At 34.3% G+C, this 26,698-nt stretch overlaps 1 protein-coding gene across 1 annotated transcript in view; it reads right to left on the reverse strand.

Annotated features, from left to right (window-relative positions):
- Positions 1-2,969: 2,969 nt before the first annotated feature.
- The window catches only part of LOC149073002 (protein spinster homolog 1-like), a 39,208-nt gene continuing 15,479 nt past the window's right edge, over positions 2,970-26,698 (reverse strand). Inside the window, exons 3-11 of the mRNA XM_089246168.1 lie at positions 25,643-25,794; positions 22,337-22,403; positions 18,360-18,496; positions 16,623-16,751; positions 12,741-12,936; positions 12,523-12,588; positions 12,234-12,332; positions 8,296-8,464; positions 2,970-3,583 (exon numbers count right to left, since the gene is read on the reverse strand). Of these exons, the coding sequence (XP_089102294.1) occupies positions 3,483-3,583; positions 8,296-8,464; positions 12,234-12,332; positions 12,523-12,588; positions 12,741-12,936; positions 16,623-16,751; positions 18,360-18,496; positions 22,337-22,403; positions 25,643-25,794 (1,116 nt within the window). The 3' untranslated portion in view covers positions 2,970-3,482. The remainder of the gene's footprint in view (positions 3,584-8,295; positions 8,465-12,233; positions 12,333-12,522; positions 12,589-12,740; positions 12,937-16,622; positions 16,752-18,359; positions 18,497-22,336; positions 22,404-25,642; positions 25,795-26,698) is intronic.

A 26,698-nucleotide genomic window follows, 5' to 3' on the forward strand; every position in this document is an offset into this window, starting at 1 on the left:
ATGAAGCAGAAGCAGACATCGTTAGCAGTGAATGGAGTAGAATGAAGTGGGGGCGGGCATCCTGCTAATGAAGTGGTGGCTGACAGTGCCGTCTTTACGCATGAGTCCACCCGGGCTCCCGAGAATTTTCCAGGTAGGGCCTCAGAAAAACCAATTGGCCCGGGGGCCCATTATGCTCTTAAGACGGCCCTGACTGTCGGTAGACTAAACGTTAAGAACCCTTGGTCAAACACCTTTGAAAGAAAACACTGAAAAACAAATCAAGTCATCGAGAAATTGTTTAAAAAGTATAAATTTGAACTGATATAAAATACATAAATGGTGGGAGGAGTACTGAGAAAAGTTCCAAGGCTTAATGGAAAAACAAATTCTCAAAAATTGTTCCCCGTGAGCCCCATGTTGGGAATCACCAGTCTGAAATCCACATTGCAAGATCAAACATAAAATGACTCCAACATAGAATATGGTACTCAGCTCAGTCATACAGTTCTCATGATGCGACATCACACTGGAACTGATGAGTTGTTGCAGCAGTCAGTCATACTCCTGTAGCAAAGCAAATTTCCAACTTCTGGATGATTGAGTGTGGGACAGCGAGCTACAATTACCTCCTAAGAACGCCCCAGACATGTTTAATAGGGGTTTGGGGCTGGATATCTGGCTGGCCAATCTATCCCGGTGAATATCTTCTTTTCAGGATCACCAGGCATGACCAATGAGAACGATTCATCATTCATTTATAAAAATGAACTTGGAGCCAACTATATATATATGCCCCTGAATGATAAGACATTGATGGTGGATTGTGTAGAGGTGGGAAAAAATGGCTCTAAGGGCAGGAATTCATAGTTGCTCTAAAAATTGTTGAAGTACAATGATACGTCACTGCAGCAAAATTCGATTTAACAATAAATCTCAAGAATATTTTTCGAATACCTTTTATTACAATAAATACTTCAATAACGACATTTTTAAGAGAGATTTTGAAACTGCCATGATATTCGTCTTTGATACGTTTTCAAACACCTAGTTTTTTTTTTTCTTCCACTGCCCCCTGAAAGTGTTGAAGATGTTATCCTTATACTTTATTTTCATTCTTTCTAGGGCTGGTCTGATTAATTGAATTGGATAATTGATCAATTGTTAATTGCAGATTAAAAATTTTAGTTGAGTAATGGGCGTATTCACCGACAGAGTTTAGCTGCAAACGCAGGTTAAACTCTGATGGTGAATATGGCCGTAAATCGATTTGATCAATCCGATCAAAATTGAATTAAAATTTTTATTAAAGGCTGATAATTTAACTAGATTTATGTAATTAAACCAATTATATGTCTTAAATTAAGTTCCTATTCATAACATTTCAGATAAATGACCATATTTAAAAATATTTGAATCAATATTTTAATCAAACTTTTCGGCATGGGAAAGTACAAGTTGATTCAACAAAAACTAATAATGATTTAAGTTTCAAATCGAGTTTCACGGAAGTTTTGGAAGACGAGATCAAAACTGTCTGCACTGTGAACAACTTTTATTATTTAGGAAAAATCAGCTCCCCCAAGTATAATTTGAAAGCAGTTTCAAGGGGAGAAAGTATGAAAATCTAAATTAGTTTCCAAATCTGAGACTAACCTAAAATAACTAATTTAAAAAAACACAAGATCCAAGAAATTCCAGAATATGACAAATATATTCAGCATATTAAAGTGAGTAGCCTTTATTTTTAATCTATTTCTGTATTTGTTTACATCCATTTAGTAGATAGATGTGTGAAATGAATACAACATATTTTTATAGCATCAATTAGTTTTATTTAGTTACCAGTACTACAGTTTGTTATGAATGATCAGCATTTGAAAAATATTCTATTAAATTTTTTGATTACCCAGTAAAAAACTTTAATCGATTCCTAGCCCTGGTTCTTTCTATCCGGTATGGGCAATTTGTTATTTTTATACTTCAAAGAGCTAAGTCACCAAATTGTGATGTAAACATTTTTACTGAGCCAAGCATAAAAATGAATTTTAATTATAATTTTATGCAGCCAAATTTTCTTGTCACCAAGAGCATAAATTTGATGCCTCTCCATATAACGATAACCCCACAATAATTTCTCCTTGGCTCACAAAATATTAATAGAAAAATAATAGCACCTTACCTTTATTCATGAACTTATGCACAATGTTATTAAAGGCGACATACAAAAATAAGTAACACCTTACACGTTTCGAAACTCTTGGTGCTGTTGTCAAAAGGCACCCAAAGTGCGACGAAATGTGTAAGGTGTTACTTATGTATTTGTCTTCAATAACGTTGTGCATACTTCACAAAATATTCTTATATTAAGATTTCACTGTAGTCTAATAATTTGTTTCACTTCTAAATTGGAATAATTCTTTAGCAATATATATATATGTTAAGGAAACTATCAATAAAAATATTTTTATGGAAGAGTAGATAAATCTTCGCTTTCTAAAGATCTTCGCTTAAAATACTTAGAAAACCACCAACAAGGCAAATGCAAAACTCCTAATGCATTTCGACAAGCTATTATTAAGCCTGAAGGATATTCAGGAAGCACTTTTGAGTAATGCTAGTTGTTCTTTCTGTGGGAAAGTTTTGTCATTGTGATCTTATTCTGGATCGGTTCTTTTGGGTAGAAGATGAGAGCGAAAAAAATACAATTGGCCTATAGATATATGCTAGCCGATCTCTCCATAAAAAGAGTTGCATCATAGAGAGTAACAGACCTACAACGGTATAAATATTCAATCATTAAACTTTGCTCATAGTTTGAAAAATAGATGGCAGCACTAGAACTCCTGTGCAACAGAAGATACACTCAGACTCTAAGGTAAACAACTCATTCGGTAGTAGACTGCCCATGATGATAGACTGGAGTTGTGCTTCATTTGAAAGAAAGCCAATTGATATAATTCAGAAAATAAATAAAAAAATGATCCAAGTATAAAAACAAACTCATTTTTATTCATGTTTGAAAATAAATACAAAATAAACATGGAAAACAAAAGTTAGAATTCAAATATATGTGTGTATAAACTTTAAAACCATATTCATATAATTTCTAAAGATATATACATGAGACTTCTAATTTGTACCAAATTTTATCAAGTACAAAAGTGTGCCAGATGACAAGTTAGTCATGATAGTCGCTAATTAAACTTCTAAGATCCAAATATGTATATATCAAGTTACACAAAAAGTTGCAGCATAAAAAGCTGCACAAGGAAAAAAAATTACAAAACGTTTTCAGAAGAAAAAAAAATTATACTCTCTGTTCATCACAGGCAGTTATACATAGAAACCATTTTCATGCTCCAGTGCAGGGTAAACCTTCACAACGATGATTATAATACAATATACAAATTTGCATGGAAATGGTACAGATTAACAAAGTTTAGTTTATTACAATACTGAGTTTCATATGATAACTAATGTAACATATCAACTGTGTCCAATCACTGAATCAAGTTAACATCATCATAGTAATCCACTTGGTATGGATTATCCCTGCAAAACTCATCTATATTGGCAGAAGCTCCTGTTCTTTGTACTATACCTGAAAAATAAATTTGATATCAAAGAAAAATATTTAGGCAGCTAATACGAGATACAATACTGACATCATGCTCAATCCATCTGCATCCTCTCTAGATATCTATATACTTGCTCTATATCATATTACATTGATAAGGAAACATGTTTTCCGCATATTGTACAGGCAAATTACTCTGTGCTCTTTCATAAGAGACATTCACCATTTGCAAATTATTCCTATTTCATTAAGATAAATGCATGCATAACATAAATGCATATCCTACTGATAGAGCCTTAGAGGTAAAAAGACAGCATTGTCCAATTACTTATGGAACAACAGAAGCAACACACACAACACTGCTAAAAATATTAAAATACATAGATCAAAATGAAATAAAACTTTATTTAAAGAATATTATATACTATAAATATGCCACCTTTTGGGGACACTTTTCACCAATTTCTGATACAGATCTGCTGGGATTAGTTGCCATTTTTAAATTCACAACTGCATCATGAAGTTTTTTTAACCCCTCAATGTCAAGTGGTACTCAGTATGTTGCGGTGACCAACTGCATGTCTCAATTTTATAATCCATCATATTATTTCACGATCTCTGCATGTTTGGCATCACTTGAAAGCGGAATGTGGCTTTGTACAATCATAAATATTGTATTTTCATTTATCAGATTTTATTGAGAGTGATGAACATTTGCTGCTTAACATGCAGGAACAAAGATATTATTGTAAACAGCATGTTTTAGCCCATTGAGCTAAAACACTCATGTATAATTATTATTGCAAAGAGCGTGCTTAAGCCCATTTGAGTTAAAATGCCCTGTATAATTGAGTCAGTAGTTCTTTGTTACAGCCTCCGTGTGTTATAAATCTCATTTTTGGCAGCCAGAGAAGTGAAAAAAAAAAATTGGGCTCGAGGGGTTAAGCAACATTATTTATCATGTCATGTCCTTAGTGCTTCAACCAATTTCTCCAGGGGAACCATTCAAAGGCAGTGGTTCCTAACCTTTATGAGCCTAGCAGTGCATGTATAATTTTTTGAGGGCAGTGGGTGCAAATGTCTGAATTTTATGGTCTAAAAGGGCTACATTAACTGCAACATAGTTGTTACATTGCAACTCCTTAGTCATTCTCGGGAGCCAAGGAAAAGCATAGCATACACTTTGGTGCTGGATTGGGACTACTGCTCAAAAGCATTCTTATTGCTGCTTTTAATGTCTGTTTGAATTCATTAGCATCTTTATTTTCATTGGAGGGAAAAATTTGGGACTTACAGTAATAACTTCATGGCTACGGGCATGAAAAAAAAATATATATCACTGAAGAAACTGACATCAGTTAAAAGACTTGCATACAATTGAGGCCCTTACTGTACTTAAAATAATCATAGATAAATCATTCTGGATGTAAAGGGTTCAACAACAGCTAGTAAAGTATATAAGTAATTATGTCCTATTAATAACTAATATGAATTTTTAAGACGCAAACTTGTAACCAATTTTACACTTTTATAAAAATAAATATTAAAGGATTATATATCAATTTCTGCTATCCATGTAAAGGTTTTTTAATAACTGGATGATGTGAAGATGAATTTAGGTTCAACGTACATGAGCTCTAAGGAAAGATTCAAATTCATTGCCTTTGTAGTCTAGTGTGCTCACCTGGCAAGTGAGAGGACATGGGTTTGATAAAACGCAAGGGCAGTTGAATTTTTTCTACTTCGTACATTCATCTTCGCATCAGTTATTAAAAACATTCATATAAATGATATTATACAACCATTTTTATGATATTATCTAAAAGGTTTTGGGTTATGTCAAAAATTTTAATATTGTTGACCTAGACTTTCTAAAAGCATTTTAAAAGTTTTTAATATATATGATAAATTTCAAAACCAGTTGCATAAAATTTGAATAAGAGGCAGCTCCCTGAATTAGACACTTGTGTTCATGGAATAGGTGACAGTGTTAATGGTTAAACTAAGGATGGACAGATTTTTGAATAAACAGATGCTAGAAACACGATCCCTCAAATGTTTTGAACCTTTTTGCACTTTTTGAACCAATAAACTAAACCAGGGTGCCAATGAGCCTAGTGGTAACTTTAGAATGCAATAAAATTTATTAGCATAATTGAAAACCTTAATTATGACATTGCTAAAACAGCAAACCGACCATGATCCCACCACTGTTCTGTCCCCACAAGGGATATAAGCGGGATATTCAAATGAATGTGGGTCACATGGTGGGAAATCAGATGGTGTCCATACCCCAAAAAAAGACTCCCATTTCAGCCACAGACCCTTACCTTACCTATGATGATTTAATGATTTGTGATTCAAGGGAAAAATGAATTTTTTTTTCTCTTGCTCACATGAAAAAGTGTGTTTGACTATTTGCAAAGTTCAAAGATTATAAACCATTTTTCAATGAATATAGTTTTGTTCTTTAAAAAAAAACCAAATTTGATACTGTCAGGTTTAAAGCCATTGCATAAAATAAAGATTTGTTTTGTAAGATATGCTAGTATTAACAACCCAAAGCAGAATGATTTGCATTGTTCTGCAATGAGCCCTCAGCTGACTGAAAATGTTATGAGGTAAAAAAATCTTATAATAGTATTTTCTACACAGAAGAGTTCTTTTATTAAAATTCTTATCAAGATTTTCCTGCAACATATGTAATCGTTTTTGGCATAGCCTGCTTTGGGGCTACAAATAAAAATACAAAGCCACAACAGGCAAAATGCCCAATGAGGTGGATGAGAAAAAGATGCCCATAACAAATATTGATGTCACATATTTCTAAAATACAGCAGCCCAACTAAAAATGCAATTATAAAAACTACATATACATGATAAAATATTATACAATGCCCATAAAAAATATTTATGGTTGTCTTATTCCAAGTATGGATATAGCTTCTCGATTTACCCCAATACGTTTATCATATTTCTATTTAAATGTGTCAATTGTGTTAGAATTTACTACCCTCTGAAGTAAGCTATTCCATTTATTACAACCCTATTAGACAAAAAGAATGGCCAGTTTTCTGGTTCTTAACTATTCTTTCTACAGAGAACCAGCAAGTTTTTTTGCTAGTTGTGATAAGTTAAAATAAGTTTTATACCATAAAAATTTCAAATTTCACAAAAACCTATACAATATAATGTGCTTTTGTTTTATATTAGAACATCCCTTATTTAAAATAGTGACTGAACCCATTTCAAGAAAGAAAAATTTCATATACTCCATAATTTCCTGTGTAAATAGGTTATATGTTAAAAAAAAAAAAATCTGAATTTTTTAGTGTGTAAAAAATGCTGCTGTGTATTATCTGCATTGTTTTTTTTGTTTTTTTTTGAGAGGATGGAATAGAATATTTAAAAAAAAAAACCAATTTTTTACAAATATTTTTCAAAGTTGTATAGATGGGAGTAATGTGTGAAAGATTTTTTTTTCTGAAAAATCATGACCAACAATTCTTTTCATTCCTTTAAATCTCATTAATGGTCAATGAAATTTACATATGCGAAACAATAGAATAACATTATTTTTCAAAGTAGTGAAATTATGGTAAGTAAATATCTCCTTGTACCTGTATAAGGGTAAAAATAAAGGTCTTTCAAATTAATGAAGGACTAAATACTGTAGAGAAAAAAATTGTTTTATCTATAAAATTTCACATAAATCTAGCCAAATTAACTCTCAAATTATTTTCACTATTCCTTTGATCACTTAACTTCTATGGTGTTCAGAATGCAGGTATCTTTGAAAATGCAAATATAAAAAATTAAATTTGGAATTTTTGCACAATTTCCATAGATGGGTGGCTTCACCACTAATAGTTAATATAACATCATTCTAAAATCAATGTAAAGACTTTTCTCTGTCAAAGATATTAGCCCTCACATCCCCTTCCCCCATCCGCCATTTTTTTTAAGAATTTCTTTCAGGGTACCCAATAAAAGCTTTTCAAGAACAAAATGAACTAAGTGACACCAAATCACACCCTCCCCCCCCCCATTGCCCTACCACGATTTTATATAGAAAAAACAATTCGATGATATTCGATGGAGCAAAGTTAATCATATGACCTCACTAACAATGGTAGCAACATGAAAAATAAGAATTAAATACTGAACTGAAAAAAACAATTCTGACCCCACAGGTACTCATTCTGTCCAAGTTTTTTTTTTTTTTTTTTTTTTGCAATGTTCAGATCATTGATCATTTTTGTCGCACCACGGGTATTTTCTGCACATGAGGGCTAATTAGACTGGGACCTACAATTTATTGTAGATTCCGAACGGCAGGCGTTATTTATACTCATCAAGAGGTTGGTGCGCTAACTCCTCAACGGGGACTCCATGCGGTAGCAACTTTTCTGCTGTCATGTCGCCGTTTTTGTTGTACCCGTGTCAGGAAAGTTTTCTGACAAGGAAGAACCGGGTATCGAACTCACGACACCTCTAAACATCCTTTGGTACTTTATGTGAGTATCTTAGACCTGGGATACCACGCACCAATGTTCAGAACATTTTTAACTTGAAAATGGCATCCCATGGGTGCCGAAACATGTTTTAAATTTATTATTTGCCCATAACACAATTTTTTTGGTCTTCGCTCAGGCAAAATTATTGATTTGATTACATAATAGCACAGTTTGAACAAGTGTAGAATGAAATATGGAATTTCAGTAGAAATAACCTACCATGTATCTGATTTTCACATCTCTTTTTATCCTCTATCACATAGAACGAGTTAATAAAAAAGCATACAGCACCAATAACAAGTACAAAAACAGGAAGGAAAAGGGCATACTCCATGCTTTTATAATACATGAAGGATGATTTATCGTTATTCCTGATTGCATCTGAAATCTGAAAGGAAATAATATACAGCATAAGGATTGCAAACATTCTTGAATGCTTTCAAGAATTTTTAATAACAAAATATAACAAGCATCAAAAATATAGGGGTTGATAAGAAAAAGTTTTAAAATATATGTATATTTAAAGAAATCTTGATATAACAATATTTTATGGACCAAGTAAAATATCGTTGTAGAGGGATTACTGTTATATTGAGAGGCAGAAATTTAACATTTGACTATAGACATTTTCAAACAAGACTTCAAAAAATATAGTTTTAGATGGATTTATCATTATATCGAGTATCATAATAAGATTTCATTGTATATGTAAGAGTATAATGGAATAATTTTCCACTGAATGTTCAAAACATGTCAGACCAAAATGTGAAAAAATAAAGTACATTAAAAATTTTTTTGTTAAAGTACAATGTGTACATATGCTTGTGGCTGCTAAATAGAAATAACATGAAAAGAATATTAGAACTGTAAATTCCAAACAAGTCAATCAAATTAAGAAAAGACAAAAATGATGCAAATGGAACAAAGAAGTCATTCACAGAGGGGAACCCCTTTCCCCATTGTTCCATAAACAAAACGTTTCTGATGGTAAGAAACATGATCCAATTTATCATCCACCCCAAATCTTTTGCAAGGCAAGCTTTAGAAGTCAAAAGCATATAACAGCAAAACCAGGAAAAATATGAAATTACAGCAAAAATATAAAAAACACAAAATTGAAAACCACTAGAAAAGTGAACATGTATAATATAGTAACACAGAAGGGTTAGCATGGGACACACAGCTTTAAAAAAATAATTAGTGACTGAGATATTTTTTAAAAAGCTATCAAATAAACAATGAAATTTTAATAAGCCAAAAAAATGATGAATTGTGAACAATTTCTATCAGTGTTTTTTTAACTACATTTTAATAAAATCTTTAAGGCAGATTTATTTTTTTTTAATACAACTGAGTTAAATAATTAAATCAAATTTCTCACATTTTTATAACCAGAAAAGTCTTGAATAACTAGAAGAAAAAAAAATCTTTTAGCGATTTGTAAACCATGGATTAACCCACTTTTAACCAAGTGTCTACCATATAGTTCCCAAACTTTTTGTTCCATCTCCTCTTTCTTCAGAATTCTTTTTCTCACCACCCCAACTCAAGCGAAACCCATAGGATCCTATGTTATACTCGTAGCTTCTATTCCCCATCCAGGACAATTATTTGAAGTTTTGTCAACCTTTTATGGCAGGCTGTTTAAATAGAGCGAGGGTTATCAGCCTGTGCTCCTTAGGGAACCATGACCGCTCCATGGCAACAAATTAAATGTAAAGTTAATAAATAAAAAGGGACCAATATATGGGGCTCTGCCATAGAAACTATGGACTAAAGAGGGCTCTGGGAGTAAAAAAAGGCTGAGAACTGCTGTCATAGAACATGGGGTGCAGAGCCTCCAGCCTGTGAAAAAGTGTATTAATTTCCACAGCATAAGTACACTAGGTTGTAACCTGCAAGCAGTAGCCATCTTGCATAATCTGCTCCGCAGTTTGAAAAAAGTGGTAGTCATGTTTGCAAGGTTAAAATGGCATCTTTCACTACAGTAATAGAAGTAGTGGAATCTTAGCAGGAGGTGAGTGGAGCTCTGAATGAAACAGGAGTGCCTGAATTATTAAAGGTTTTACCTAATTCTGAAGTTTTTTATTTCTTAAATTTTCATTGATTTTTATTCAGCAAATCATTTTTTGCATAGATATTTTTTAGCATATTCCTGTACATTCTTTAATTATGTTATGCATTTTAGATGCCAACTTTTCTCACAAATATTGGGACTAAGGGAAGGGGGTTCCAGGTCTCGTAAATCTAAGCGCCCAAGTGGAGTGGTGGTAAGATGCTTGTCTACGACCGTGTAGATTGCCATCACGGCCCCAGGTTCAAACCTAAGGGAGAATGTAGATAAGATATTTCCCCCAACAAGCTTGAGGCAACCACTGATAGATAGCACCTTTATTTCCAACACATCCCATTAATGGCAGTAAATTGCAATGCAGCGAGATGGCCAGAGTTTGTGTTGGGTGAAGTAGTAGTTCAAAACCATTAAGAGACACCCAAGTAGAAGTAGTATCTAAGATTAGAAAAGATTCTGGCAAGCACTGAATTGGGTTTGTACCCACAAAATTTGCAGACATTCTCTGGGACATCAGGCATGTTATGTCTTCAGGGGGTGAAGTCATCTATCCTTCAAATTGGAAGTTGAACACTGGAGGTGTGTGTATGTGGGGGGGGGGGGGGGTGGATATATTTATAAAAAGTTTTTTATTTTGAAGGTAGAATTCTTGATAGCTTCCTAATACAGTGAAAAACCCAAGACACTATGAGATGGAATCAATGCAGTCTTAATGCATGGGCCCACTCGAGCATGGCCTGGGGCTTATAAACAGTCCCTACATTTCTAGCTACATTGTAGAAATTTAGCGCATCGTGATTGGCCGAAATGAGTTATAAACCATTACGTCACTCATGGTGAAAATTTTGCTGGTGACGTTCAACAATAGATATATTTAATTGTGCTGGAATTCAACACTCACCGTTGGAGTAATGGTTATAGTACGAGACTCATATACAGAAGGTTGTGTGTTTGATTCGGTCTGAAACCCATCCAATTTTTTTCCCATACTTTTCCTACATTTGCTATCATTTACTAAAAAATGTTTCCATTTTTGTTTCTGACTTAATCAAATGCTGTTCGCATCGAGAAGACAGTAATAACGGCTCACAAAGAGAGCGCCCAGCTATCATTTACTAATTCAATAAAAAAATGATTTCATTTTTCATTAATGAACTTTGAAATTCAGTTTTGCCCAAAACTCTGCCTCTCGTGACATCTTGCTAGCTTTTTTGCTTGCAGTAACCAATCACCAGCGTGCTAATGCTTCCTGTGTTAAAAAAGTAGGGATTGTAATTACGCTGCCCGGGGGCCTCACAAAAATGAAATGTGGTTGAAATTTTCTAGAATTTACTAGGTAGAGCCTAAAAAAACCATGTGGCCTGGGGGCCCATGCTGCTCTTAAGACGGCCCTGGATGGAACCTGTCTTAAATGAAATAAAAAGTCCCATCAATGTGTGTGATTAATGTAATGGAATATCATTTGTCTCTTTTGAATTTCTATTTCATACAGGTTCTACTATAGTTGTTGCTCAGTCTAAATTTAAGAAAAACCCGGCCAAACTGACACACGGTTCAACAAAATTGGAAAAAACACCGTTTGGTAAATCTAATTTTTATGGTGATTCATATCGAGAACCCTGGTTGTGGATTTGTTGCTTACAGTGAGATGATTATTTATAAGGCTTGAAACTTTCACTAAAAAAAATGTAAATGAAATTGTATGTATTTTGCTTTGGGTATACCGCAAGCAGCCGCTGGTAGGAATAAGTCAAATATAGGGGTAGCACAATTGTGGTCAGTAAGGGAAAAATAAATGCATATACTCAAAAAGAAAAGATTTCTTGTCAAAGAGTTTCATCAGTTCAATGGGGCACATTCTTTACATTTTTTGAATAGTTTTCTGGAATTTTGGATATATAACGTCAAAATGGTGGCTGTATCAAAGCATGAGTAAACAAGGTCATCATTCCACCTTATAAAGGTAGAAAAAGTGACTTCAGTCTGAAAATAATTAATAAAAACGATTAGTTTAAAAAATGGAACTTTTAATAAACAAATTGACCCATGCCAATCCCTGCCTGTATAAGACATCATGAAAACTTACACTTCCAACAACATAAGGGCTGCATGCATCACCCAATGCATGTGAAATCGTGATCTGTATAGAAGAAGCAATAGCTCGGCGGTTTGGGATCACAACATACTGAAATATAAAAATATCTTGGTAATTAAAAAAAAAAAAATTATCAATATAACTTTAATAGATATTTACTCTAGGTATATTTTTCAATATGAAAAGAGTTCTTTGAATGGATGAAAAATGGTTGAACAAAAGTTTCACACAATACGAATATGAAGCAAAAAAAAAAATTTTTTTTTTTAAATCAACGCACCATAACAATATCAGTCACAAGCACCCAATTTACGCACAACAGTGTAACACCAAAGAATATGAGTACCTAAAGAACAATAAAAGAAAATTTAAAATGATAGATGAAACAATCAGTTTATCATCAATACTGATAAAATATACCATTCACAAATGGCAAAAATAATCATGAAAATGGCACACATCTTTAGATTTTACAATTTAGGTTAGATAATAACTCACATAGGAGATAATATAATTTGTTGATGAGAGCACACATGCTAAAAAGACAAATGGAATTGCAGCCAACATGCTGTAAGCGCATAGCAAAGGATCAGCTCTTTCTTCATACTTTCTGTACCAGTAAGCACATCCTGTCCCTAGCAGTACACCAAAAATTCCAGCAAAACATGTGACGATGCCAAAATATAAGCCATTACTGAAAAGAAAATATTAATTCCTAAAATATATATAGAAACAACCGCCACTAGTAAAGCGATTTCCAGTCACATGCATATACTGAAACTTTGATTTAACAATATTTTGATGTATTAAAAAAAATTGTCATTTAGTTGAGTTACATTGCAGTAATTTTATACATACAAAAGAGCTTACTAGACTCAGACCTACTGCTTATAACTATTCCAAATGTATATAGTTGTTCTTTCATGACTACTGATACAGAGGTTGGCATGCTAACCGTTTAAAGTTTGAAGACTTAAGCTATAGCCTTGTCTTATGCAGAGACACAGAAGTGAAGAAACCATTGGAGGCGCTGAAGTTGCTGGTCGTCCCATATAAATGGGACTCAAGCACGTATGCTAGAGGAGGAAGGTGTATTGCATTTCTTTTTCAGAAATTATTGGGGGCTCAGCCCCTTTACAAAATTAATTGGGGAGACCTCAAATAGTCTCGACCCCTAGGTTCCAGCACCTATGGTCCTGTGCCATTTCTCCAAGTATTGGTATCTGTGATTACGAAATAATTTTATTTGAACTCTGATTTTAACTTAGAAAACCACAGAATAACTTTAGTACATAAAACGAATGTCCTATCAACCTATGTCACTATGCTCCATTTAAATCTGTAGTTTGATATGCATTTTTTTTTCTTTTGTTTTGGCAGGAAAAAATTTCTAATAAAAGCAAAGAAACTTTGTGTTAGTGAACAGCAATGATGTTTGAGTTTTCCAAAAGGCCTTGCCTAGTTGTAGCAGCAAGAGCATCACGACTCAGAGCTAATGTCATAGCTGCAAGTTTGAGAATCAGGGATATTTTTGCATTGATTTGAATGTTATACAAAACCCCATCCTAGACAAATATAAAAGGAATTTTTGCAAACAAAGTATGGAATTCTTATAAATGAAATCATTAATTTTTTTCCTTACCATCAACTGAAATAACCAAAAACTGATGGCAATCTGAAACTGCATCAAAATTAAATATTGGAAAGCAACGTACATAGGAAAGAGCAAGGAGAAAAAGATGAGCCAAATCAGCCAAACCATCAGTAGAAGGCCAAGAAATTATAATTCATATCTTGGCTAATTATTAAAAAAATGGAACCTTGGGCCAATTAGTGCAAACAGTGGCTAATTTTTGTCATTCAATATTAGGTTAAACTGCCTGTCATTACAACACCCAAATCAAAATCATGTCAATAAATTTATTGCAATGGGTATTTGATATGATTGAGATAGATGATAGACTTTTAGATAAATATATTTGATTATATGGAAATTTTGACAGACCCATGAAATTACAGTGATACCTTGGCTTATGAATTTCCTGGCTAATGAATTTAATTTGTAACATGAACACATAGGATCCTTCACTAATTCCCCATTTTCATTAATTTATTTAGTTTAGACCCCAAGGACCTCTCTGCTGCTGAAAACCACCCGAAGTGCCCACTGGAGTTCCGGCTTGGGCCAGCTAAGTTTGCTAAGTCTAGCAGTGGGGGGATGGGGGATCTCCCAACTGTTGGATGAGAATGGGACCAGAGGTCGGGCTGCCAAAGTCCAATCTAAATTATGTTTACATCTGTGCGGGGGATCCTGGGATTCATCTTGATACCTTCCTCTCCTGGTGGTAGGGTCCTGCAGATCGCTGGTGAGAACCCAGCAGAGTCATCTACCTCAAATAAAATGTGCAATATAATTTTAATTTTGCAAATATAATTATACTTAAAATGTGGAATATTTACCTCCATGCCGATGGTGGACCACAGACCACTTTTACAGTCAATATTATCATAAGATCCCTCATTTACAATAGGCCTAATGTTGCAGACCCCGGCCAGGTCTTCAATGTTTATGTTTTTAGTGTTGCCAGATTCCATGTCATAGTTGTGCAATAATATTTTATTCTGTATAAATATGCAAATGAGTTGTCTGTCAAAAAATTATGTTAATGTTGCAGTGCCGCCGATTCTGATTTGCCACTGCGATGATGGATGATGGGAAGGAATTTCCTCAAATACCAGCAGTGTGCTGGGAATAATCGCATTCATTCACTTCAACACAATTGTTCTAACGTAGTTAGTTCCCGAGACATTCCATCTCAAGAGCAGCATGCCAAGTTGCATCTATTCGGTCACCATGTACTGCTGATTCATTGCCGTGCTTCTGCATTGTTCTAGTCGTACGGCTTCTCCTGTTTGCCACCTATCCAGAATTTCTTCACATGTACCTGTTTCTCATAAGAAGTGAGCTCGCTGACAACCGAGACTTGCCTACGCCATCCCTGGGAGATACTTGAACGCATGTTGAATTTTTCATTCAGTACCGAAAGTTGTGGTTCCTATTGTGATAGAGTTGTAAAAGGCACCTGGACACACTGCACTGGTAAGAATTCACTCATAAAAGTTAAAGCATAGGGAATAAAATCCCTACGCAAAAAACAAGTGAAATTGGAGGCCAAAACTTCAATGGTGATGTAAAATATATATATATATGTAGTGTTCAATCAGAAATGATGTGAACAAACATTCTGCGCAAATGACCCCAAAATCATCGTAAGATGAAGGGGAAAAAGCATCAATTTTTGAAGAACGCTGACTTTTTCTGACACTTGCTTGATGTTTTTTTGATTTCACATGGGTGATTAAGTCAGTCTTTTCCCCATGACCGATGTTTATGTCTGTAACAACATGTACAAAAAGAAAAAGTCTGCCATTTTCTGGAAAGTTTGTTGAAAGAAAATTCATCTGGGAATAAATATCTTTAAAATTGATTAAATACTTTTTGCTTATCAGTATTCATGTTTTGTTATCGTGTGTACGTAACTTCAACAAAAGAGGAAGTTTTGACCACATCCGTGTCACTATAATCTTCAATTATTATCCCGGACTATTGGCTGCTAAGCTATTTCCCACGCGATAAGACAAACAACTTTTCTTCTTACTATCTCAGATGGTTTGTAAAACTTCCTTAAAAAAGGAATTTCTCACATTTCCCCCACTTACAACGTGGGGCGTCATTTCAAAAGGGGGAAAAAACAGAGGAAGAAAGAAACAAGAAATTTCTTAGGGATTGTTTTCAGAAGCGGGGATTCTTTTTAAATGAACTAGGGAATTTTTAGGGACAATTAGGGATTTTTTGTGATATTCATAAAAAATTTGGGAGATTTAAGAACTTTTCGGGACGTTATGAGATAAAGCTAAAATTCTGGAGACTTGGCAACTATGACATACTATCCTCTTGCTGCCGCAAGCAGAAAAAATGGGACTTGTCTTATATAAAATCAAACTCAAACACCATATCTCTAATTCACAGTCATAAGAAATCAAAATTCAAACATTCATAAGTGATATAATATAAACAATATAATTTTCCATAAAAAAAAGCGATAAGAGATAGTAAAAAGCAAGTTGAATCCAGGTTGGCAGACAACATTGGCTCTGACCCAAAATCATTTTCAAATATATCAATAATAGATGTAAGGGGATAGTTGGCTCCCTCTCAATTAGGGTAGAGAGCAATCTAAGCATGTGTAGTGCATGGTAAAGATGAAATATATAATTAAGCAAACTAATTGGTCATTTTTAGGAAATATGTTAAAACAAGCAGAGGACGATCACTTGAATGATGTAGCAACTTTTTCCCTGATCATAAATTATACTTACTTTGTTGGTGTTTCATCCTCATGACCTACTGCCATAATTCTGTCCATAAAATCTGGAACCCACCATGCAAGGGCACCTACAGAGAAAGTGACGCATGTGAAACCCAAGGTGACCCAAATAAACGATGGTCTGCAAATATATAAAAAAAATTAAAAAGCATGAATTATTATAAAAAACATGCAAATTGATACAATTTAATGTTTACTATTCAGTTTTATAGCATACTACAGGGGTGGAAAACGAAAATTTGATTTTTGTAGCAGGAAAAATTATTTTTTTAGCCTTAAACAAAAATGCTGTTTTGTAGCACTTTAAAATTTTGGCAGTAAATAAAATACACAGTTTTTATATACACATATGCAGTAGCCATACACAGGATTACATTTTACTTCAAGAAACAGTTATTTCAGCTCAGAAGAAGGGGTATTCTTCCCTCCTCCCCTCCAAGGTACAAAGTACATAGAGACTTCGTCTAGAAGAAATTTTTTAATCATAAAAAAATTTTGAGACACTTCTGATAATTATATTTTTACATCCTTTACAATATCAACAAATAAGAGGCTTTTAAAATAGACATTTTAACACATGGTGTGTTTCAGATTTCAAAAATAATTTGAAAATGAGATTTAGATTTAGCTTGTAGACTTGGTAATCACTAATTAAGAAAAAAACCACTAAAGGAGAGGCTTGAAACACTCATTAGAAAAGTAATTATTTTTCTTGTTTTTGCTGCTGATGCAATGTCTAAGTAGTGCTTTTGTTTTCAGTTTCAAGCATTTTTGAATGTTTGATCTTGCTTCTTTTACCAGAATTTACCTCAGAATTATCACATATTTAAAAATGTGTTTCTTTTTGAGAGTTTGCTCTTGATTATATTTCCTCAATTTGATTCAACATACTTTGAGATAACTTCTTTTGCTGGGTCAATCTTAGAATATTTATTAGAAATTCTCAGAAATTTAATAAAGTGATTAAAAACTAGACTTAAATTATTTTTAACTTAAACTATAGTAATTTAAACTAGAATTAAGTTATTTTTAATTTAAACTACAGAAATAAAGACTATAAGAAATGATTAAACTATTAGGAATTTAATAGAATGTGATTCTATTTTCACAAAAAATTCAATATGGGTACATTTGTTTTAACTATTTTTAACAATTTGTGATTGCTTCGTGTATTTTATTTTCCAGCATCTTGAGGGAAAAATTGTCAAAATTGTAGCAGACATTGGAAATTGCAGCAGATTTTCCACTCCTGATACTACTTAGGTTCCACTTCATAATACTTCTAAGATAAAAAAAAATTGTCTCCTAGCCTTGAAGTAAGCTGTAACTTGAGCGCTTCCATATATTAAACAAAAACGATCATAAAATTACTACTCAAAAGATGGTAAGTAAAGATATCTAAAGATTACAGTGTGGATATTATGCAGTGCCTGCCTGGTTCATTTTGGGGATAAAATGAGACAAATCATATCAATAAAAGGTAGAATGAGATGGCTGCATTTAATCAGGTCAGACAGCATCTTGTGAATTCAGTAATTAAATTTGCAGATGCATTTATGTACACAGTGGTAGGAGTATATCAAGTGTCATAAGAAGTCATTAATTGCATTAAAGTCCAAGAAAACAGATTTTTTTTTGTCCAGAGTATAAATACGACTAAAATACTATAACTTTTCAATAACAGACAAGTTGAAAAAGTATATGTTCAGAAAATTAACTTGTTACATACATTTTAATGACTTGCACAATATCATCAATGACATTTGAATTTTTCAAAGCAATGCCGCCCTCAGCTTCTCCACGACAGGGCTCAGCAAGAACTGTCAGCGTGAGGATCACAGACAGCAATCCTAAACCAGGAGTTATCTGAAAGAAAAAGAAAAAAAAGAGCTGAAGAAAATATCAATTTATTAAATAAATCTCAACTCAAGCTTAAACTCATGTATCATAAAACAAATTTTAACACAAGCTTAAACTCATGTATCATAAAACAAATTTTAACACAAGCTTAAACTCATGTATCATAAAACAAATTTTAACACAAGCTTAAACTCATGTATCATAAAACAAATTTTAACACAAGCTTAAACTCATGTATCATAAAACAAATTTTAACACAAGCTTAAAATATTTAGTAATGAATAAAAATTTGGATGACCATTATCAGATAATAAATGCTAATAGATACTGAGAAGAATTTTAAAATATCAAATGTGATGGCACATTTCAGTGCCTATCAAAGTATTTACACACACATGGTAATTCTCACATAAGTGTTTTGTAACAATTCCTTGAAGAATGTTAAATGGGGTCCCAAAAGTAATTTTTGACCAAGGTCAAGCAAGTGAGAAATCCACCCTGTGCTGTGCACAGAATCATCATCAGTACTAGTTCATTTCTTTTTCATTGCTTCCCTAATTTTAGTGGCTAGAATCACCAGGTGGTGTCCAAGTTATATAACTGGATATTGAATTAGGTTTGCAGTTAACAATGAATTGGATCATATCTGTTTGATGAATCAGTGATAAATATGGTAACCTTGTCCTAACCTAACCACATGTACAAAAAAGAAAAGAAAAAGTAGAAAAGTAAGAAAAAAACAAAAGGAAACAGTATAACACATAAGTATGAGAGAGATACTTTATATATATTATATACTCTTATGTCTCCCTCTCTTATCTGTAATACTTAGATAATAGAATAGTTACGAAGTAGATTTCTCTTTTCACCCTCACCTACCTGTTCTCTTTCACTCTTAGACGTATATAGAAGGATACATCACAGAAGTAGAAAGAACTTTTTGCAGTCTGTGCTTATGCTTTTCTATCTTACCAAGTGATTTTCCCTGGTTGGTGATAATAGACTTGATCTTGTCAGGGGTGTCTGGAGGGGGGCATTCACTGGGATTTTCTAGTGGGTGCCTCAGCAGGCACCCCAGTCCTCCCTAGCATATGGCCTAACCCACACGGGTAAAAGGCTAATATCCTGAAAGGGATAAAGCCTGAGCTTTGCCTGATCTGACAGTAGACTTAATCCGATGTCTCACAAGCCTCATTCATATATTGAGAAGGCTGTGATTGGATAAGTGCCATGGAAAGCAGGGCTCCCACTCAAAAAATCAGAAAAAGGATAAAAAGTAGGACTGAGGAGGGTACCCCTCCAGAGACAACATCATAGCATAATAAAATCACTAAATTTTTTTAAACTTACTAATGTCTCTACTTCAGCGCCTCACGCGTCACAGTGCGTGAAATAAGGAAGGCAGGGTCGTGTCTCCAGTGGTTGCCCGGTATGCAAGAGGTTCTGGGTTTGAGTCCCGGTGGAGACAAGATGACTTTTCTTTCTGAGTTTACCTCAGCATAATATCCAGAAAATAAATGTTTCCTTGATAATTCAAGTTATTCTGTAGTTTTAAGTTCCCAAACACCTCCAGAGTAATGAATCCTCAGAATGACTGCTATCTCTTCTTAACCAGATTTTTTGCTTATTTTATGGTTCAATAAAGTTAAATAAATTAAAACATCATTAATATTTCAATGTTTATTGGTCGCGCAATGTTTGAAAAACTGGAATTGACCAAATTTTTGCAAGTTTCATTGTGCAGCTCTTCGCAATCTTTGCCAGAACAAAATGACCCAGAACTTACCACGATGAGGTGGCTGCACATCGAGTTTCACCCACACCCTATCCAATCAACCATCCAAAGTAGGAGAGTGTGTAATTTACATTATAGTTACCAAAATTGACTAGGATTTAGTGGTTTACAGTTTCTTTTCCAAGTCTTCATGTTTAAAGTCTGACTTTTGGGAGAAATTAGGCATGACTAATTTTGATAACAGCATAAATATGGTGTAGGTATCTCTAGCTTCATCTCCACATACTTTATTTGAGAAGATTCGGTAACAAGTCAGGCACATAGACTGTTGCCATAGAATCGGCCCCTAGACTTTCAATAATCAAATTTAATAAATTCAAAACCAAAACTGAAATTCTCAAAAACGCTTTTAAACTAAAAACAGTAGTATTTCAATCTCAGAGGACTTCTCACCCGAGACGCGCAGGCTACGTGGGCAAATTCAGGGGGCCTCCCAAACATTCAGTGACTCCGGATTGAAAGTTAAACTCTTTCACAACTTCGCTCTTATCAACAACACCAAACACATTTGGGATCCCAACATTAATGACATTATCCCGTTTTCCCAAACCCATTCCTGTATCACTCCTCCCTCTGACCATCCGTTGCCTTTGCCCGTTCCCCCTTTAGTCCTCACCTCACAAACCAACCCCCCCCCTAATCCCTCATTCTCCACCCCAAAATAATCCTTTCAGAATTGGTACTGTTAATACAAGAAGCATAATCAACAAAATCTCCTCCTTCGAATCCATCCTGTTGGCCCATAATCCCAATTTCCTAGCGGTTACAGAAACATGGTTGCATAGTATAATATTAGCAATACAGAATTCCTACCACCAAATTTCTCTGCCTTTCGTAAAGATAGAAATACCCAGGGAGGGGGGCGTTGCCCTTGTTTTTAACAGTTCCATCCCACTAACTGAAATCCCTCTTGAATCAAATATTGAAATTGTTGGTGCCGAATGACATCAACCCAATTGCACTCCCATTGCTATTTTTTTCTTTTACATACACCCTGCTTTGGACTCTCACTACTTCATTGAACTTCTAATTATAGCCAGCGATTAGAATCTACCCGGTATAGATTGGCAAAAAATGCTGTCCCTCTCGGGAAACCACAGTATTAACAATAGAGTTCTCGACATTTTCTTCAAATTTAACCTCGTCCAAACTATCTTGGAACCTACAAGAATATCCAATCACTCAATCTCTACATTAGACCTAATTGTGGTTTCCAACAAGATCCCGGTTTCTCATTTTTCAGTTTTTGATGGCTGTTTCGACCACAAAATTCCCTTTTTAGATTTTTCTCTTCATCATACCATCCCTCCTTTTAAATGAGCCAGAAAACTCAACTTTAATAAGGTCAACCACTCTCTCATGCAAAATATTCTTCGCACTCACTTTCCTGACTTTATTTCCTCTTCTAACGATATTCAACGTCTTTGGAGTAAATTCAAAAGTGTTATAGAAAAATACAAAGCCAATGTTCCAATCAAATGCTCCTCATCTAAAACCCATGGATCAACCGCAACATTATCCATCTGAAAAGAATGACGTGATGTCACCATGTGTCGAAAATGTTATGAACAGTAGTCGAATTGCTTCATTATTTATGCTTCATTAAATACATTATATTCATGAAATTTTTATAGAAGTTTTTGTAAAATAGCTTCCTAATTAAGCATACTGAAAGTATCTGGAGAAAAAACCTTTATATTATATGGTTAATAATAACATTAAGAATTTTCAAACACAAAGTAATTCAGAGTTGAGCAAAAACATAGATAAATTGCAAAAGTGGATTTTTGTTAAAATCTCATAAACTTGTCTGTGATAACAAGCTGAATTATTTATTATATAAACAAATATTTTATTAACATTTAATTATGGAGACAGTAACACTTTTTTTATCCAGATTCAAACTATACAACATGATGTAGAATATGTGCTATGTCTTGCCTGTGTGTATAAAAAAAAATCTCTGCTTGCCTCCTGGCTATGATCCTCTGGGTCTCAGTGCCATACTTTACAAGTGAATAAAATAAACCATATGAATATATAACACTCACCCTCAAAGACCAATACCATTGACCAGTAAAATCAGATACTCCAGCACCTATAATGTATCCTAAACCACTAGAGAAAAAAAAGTTCCAATCATATTTCTAAAATATATGTGTGCTCTTCTTATTCAATTTACTATCAGAAGAGAGAGTCTTGAGAAACAAATAATCAGCAATAGAAGTCTAAACAAGAAGTGTTTATTCAACGCACTGACTTAGAATAACAGCATGAATAAAAAAAAGAACTTATTGAAAAATATTTGATACTGAAAATGAGTTTTAGACAGCAGGAAAAAAAAGATGCTTATACGCGCAAACACTTGTTGGCACTCTGCTTACCAAATTTTTACATCTGCATGGAATGGCAATACAGCAGAATGCCACCATATACAAATTAAATTTAGTAAATTTCTTCTGCACCACTTTTCTTTAGCGCACACACACAACTCAGAGAGAACATTGAACAGAACTGATAAATTGAAACATGCTTCATTGGTCATGTTTCTTTATTTTAATTTTTTAATATATGCATATACCATACACAGGCATCATGAGTGGGAATGTGCAAATAAAGCCATCTCTAGTCAACTAATATCAGAAATGTGATGTTATTCATGACGAGCATAGTTGGTGGGTACTAATCATCTACATATTATCAAACTATCAAATCACTAGATCACTCAAAGATTCAATTATATTAAGATAAGGGGACCGAGCAGGCTACACGAGGTGTTGCAGTTCATCGTGGTATTCATCAAGTCAGTCTCCGACAATTCCAGCAGTGTGAATGGGCGAATTATTATCTTGGAACACCGGTAGAGAATCAGGGAACAAATATTGCACCATTGGATGAAGGTGGTCGGCCAGAATACTGACATAAACCGCTGCGTTAACCCGCCTATCCAGGACAACAAGTGGGCCAATACCACGGTGAGACATGTCGCCCCACAGCATCACTGACCCCCCCTCCATGCTTAACAGTAAAAAGGAGACAGTCAACATTATAAGCTTGTACTGGCATTCTCCAAACATAAACACGTCCGTTAGTCTGGAATAATGTGAACGACGATTCGTCTGACCAGATGACATTCTACCATTGTTGTTGTGTCCAATTCTTATGTTCATGACACCATGTTTGTCGTTTCAAGGCATTGCATGGTGTCACCAATGATTTTGGAATAGTCTCTCTACCTTGTATGTTTGCTGCATGCAGTTCACGGCGGATAGTTTTTGTCGATACACCTTCCTGTAGATGTGTGTTCATCTCAGATGTTATCTAGGATGCTGTTATCTTGTGCTTTCTGGCCACGATCCGCTTCAAAACCCTTCTGATGAGTGCACATTATCGCCCACTAAGTGGAACTCTTCCACACTAGAGGATAGGCATATACAACAGGTTCCCTCGAGTGTTGTTTTTTGCACAGGTGTTCACATTATTTTGTCCAACCCCTGTATATTTACTTTGCATAACTGGTACTTTAATTGAACTTGTTAAAATATAAACTGGACTGTTTTAAAAATAAGCCTATTAAATATTCTTGCAAACTTAACATTTATTACTTGGTTAAAATCATATAACCAATTATTCAATTAAAAACAGAAATTAACATAGCTGATGTGATATAGCACTGCCAGCAGAGCGACGGACTAGATAACAGATATGGCAAAGAAAAGCAAAAGGCAATCGTGAGATCACAGCACGAGTATTTATACACATTTGTAAACAATACTGTTGCACCAAAAAATAAACTTCTGTAAAAATATAATATTAGTTCAGCATAAATAAGCAGCGCCACTCCCCCATATAACATTTGAACTCCTCATGACACCCTTGGGGGTTGAATTCCCAGAAATCCTGCTTTAGTGAGTCGATGTTATAAAATATAATACTGAATGAATTTCATATTTATAGCTTCAGTAGTTTGGGATAAGCATTGATTATTCCTCATATAACCATTAAACCCCCAATGGGTCAAGTTTTTCGCAGAGCCCCTTCTTACAGAGTCTTTACATCACAAAATGAAACTACTGATAAAATTTCATATTTATAGTTTAAGCAGTTTCGACTCGGCTTGAATTCGCTACATAACATTTGAACCCCATTATGACCCCCTCTAGGGACCAAATTTAAATGAAACTACTGAAAATAATTCATAATTATAGTTACTGCAGTTTCGGTCCAGCGATGATGAATCAGTCAGGAAGGACATATTATAATATATATAGAACAGGGTTTAAGCTGGATCAAAAATTCTTTTCACAAAAAAGCGAAAATGGGGGAAAAAGCTTTAGCAAAATTAGTCATGAAACATACTAGCCTTTAGTGGCAATATGTTACAGTAACTGTTCCATTTTGATGAGAGTATTGTCCAGTACTTCATTTCTTTACTTGAACCTGCTGTTGATATCCTGTTTTTCTGCCCAGACAATTTTGGTTCTTTATCCACGTGTACGTGCGAGCCATGGCCCCAACATCCAGCAGCAGGGATCTTTGGACTGGAATTTTTAGCAGGCCTCCAGGCCAGACTTTCTAACAGGCCACTCCATAGTGACACAATAAGACTAACTGAATCAAAAATGAGCAGTATGCTTTTGAACCAGGTTTTCAAAACTTTGTCTTCATGTCCTTGTGATAATCATCAGACTTTTTCAACTCACAACCTTCGACAAAACCAATATATATCACTGCCTCCTACCCTTACCCAACAAGATGCTAAAACAGAACCGAGTTCTTTGGAAATGTGTATTCACCACGATAAGTGATTCCCCACCGCCCAGTCAAAGCACATGGGTGAGAAAAAAAATCTTGTTGAAAAGCAATCATTTTGAGTATCACATACATGCTTTTGTTTACATAAGGACCAAAGTTAGAATGAACAGAGATTAGATTAAAAATGAAATTCACGTAACTCCCAAAGCAGAATGTTCTGCAACGAGCCCTACCTCGGCTGACTGGAAATGTTCTGCCATAAAAATCCCCCATAAGTGTTTTCTACATTTTCTTAAAATTCTTTGATTGTTCTGTGACTTACGTCACAGATTTTGGCATATTCTGCTTTGGGGTAAGTAACTCACAAAGATTGTAAGGAGGTAACTCCTGAAGATAAAAAAATGTCAAGTTATATAGCTATTGCTTTTCTTAAAATATTTCTTTCTATTCAAAACACTTTTTAAAATGTCATTAAATATGACAAATAATGAGGTTACCCTGGCTGGCCATTCTCAATACCAGTCATAAAAGTCATGTCAATTCATCAATGTTGATTCAAACTTACAATTTTAAAAGAAAAAATTATAAATGAGAGAAATTACCTTCCTACAGGAATGGCAAAATAAAATAAAGAAAGCATCTTTGTTCTAGCAGAGTCTGCAAATAAATCAGCAATTATAGTTGTAGAAACTGTTGAATAACTTGCTTCTCCAACCCCCACCATAGCTCTCAGAACAAAAAACCACTCAACTCGCTAAAAAAAGATTAAAAAAATTATATTTGTATGCAGTGAAAATCAATATAAAGATATTCTACAAACCAAAAATAAATAAATATATATATCATAAAGGAATTATCGTTATATCAAGAGGCATCATCATCGCACTTTACCAAATTTCTGTTGGTATGCTTTGTACTAGCAATACTTAACTGGAAGAGTACAGATTGGTACAACCAGAAAATGTCAATATACAATATCTGTCTAAATTTAACTATTTTTCCATATTCACCACAGATCTTTAATTCACTGTTCCTCAAGGCCTTCAAAACCATTTACCTATTTTTTGAGTACTTTTTCCTCAATACTTTTCATGTACTATTGTCACTTTATCTCTAAGTGGATAACAGACTTCTCCAACAAAAAGGGGAATCACTCTGGATGGGGGGGGGGAATGTTCATTTCCGCCTATATGTCAATAATACCACTTTTTTACTGAATGGGGCGGGGCAGGCTTAACTCATTCAAGTCAGCTAAACTTTCCAGTTGATGGTATCCCAACATAAGGAGGCCCTTTAAGTATTTGGGGATTTTTTAGATTAAAAAGCATCTTGGAAAATTTGAATTCAATTTTAAAGTTTTCGGGTTTTTTGGCAGATGTGATGTATACTTTTCGTCTTTCGGCATTTCATTCGCACGGGTGGCGAACATTCTCAAGAATTACGTAATGGCGAGCACAAGGCTACTACTTAGCCTTCTCCCTGCTTGAGTTGCACTGCTTCATCGGGATTGGTTTGTTAAGCCAGATTTCCCCCATTGGGAAAAGTTGTTCTTAAGAGCTCTGGATACATAAATCTTGAAAATGTTCACCACCCATGCGAATGAAACGTCTAAAGATGAAAACTATACATCACGTTGGCCAAAAAACCCCAAAACTTTA

This window comes from Pholcus phalangioides, unplaced genomic scaffold, assembly GCF_987345545.1.
Source record: "Pholcus phalangioides strain wild (caught in Gottingen) unplaced genomic scaffold, Ppha-v1.0 ptg000017l_1, whole genome shotgun sequence".
In the NCBI taxonomy this organism is placed as follows: Eukaryota; Metazoa; Arthropoda; class Arachnida; order Araneae; family Pholcidae; genus Pholcus; species Pholcus phalangioides.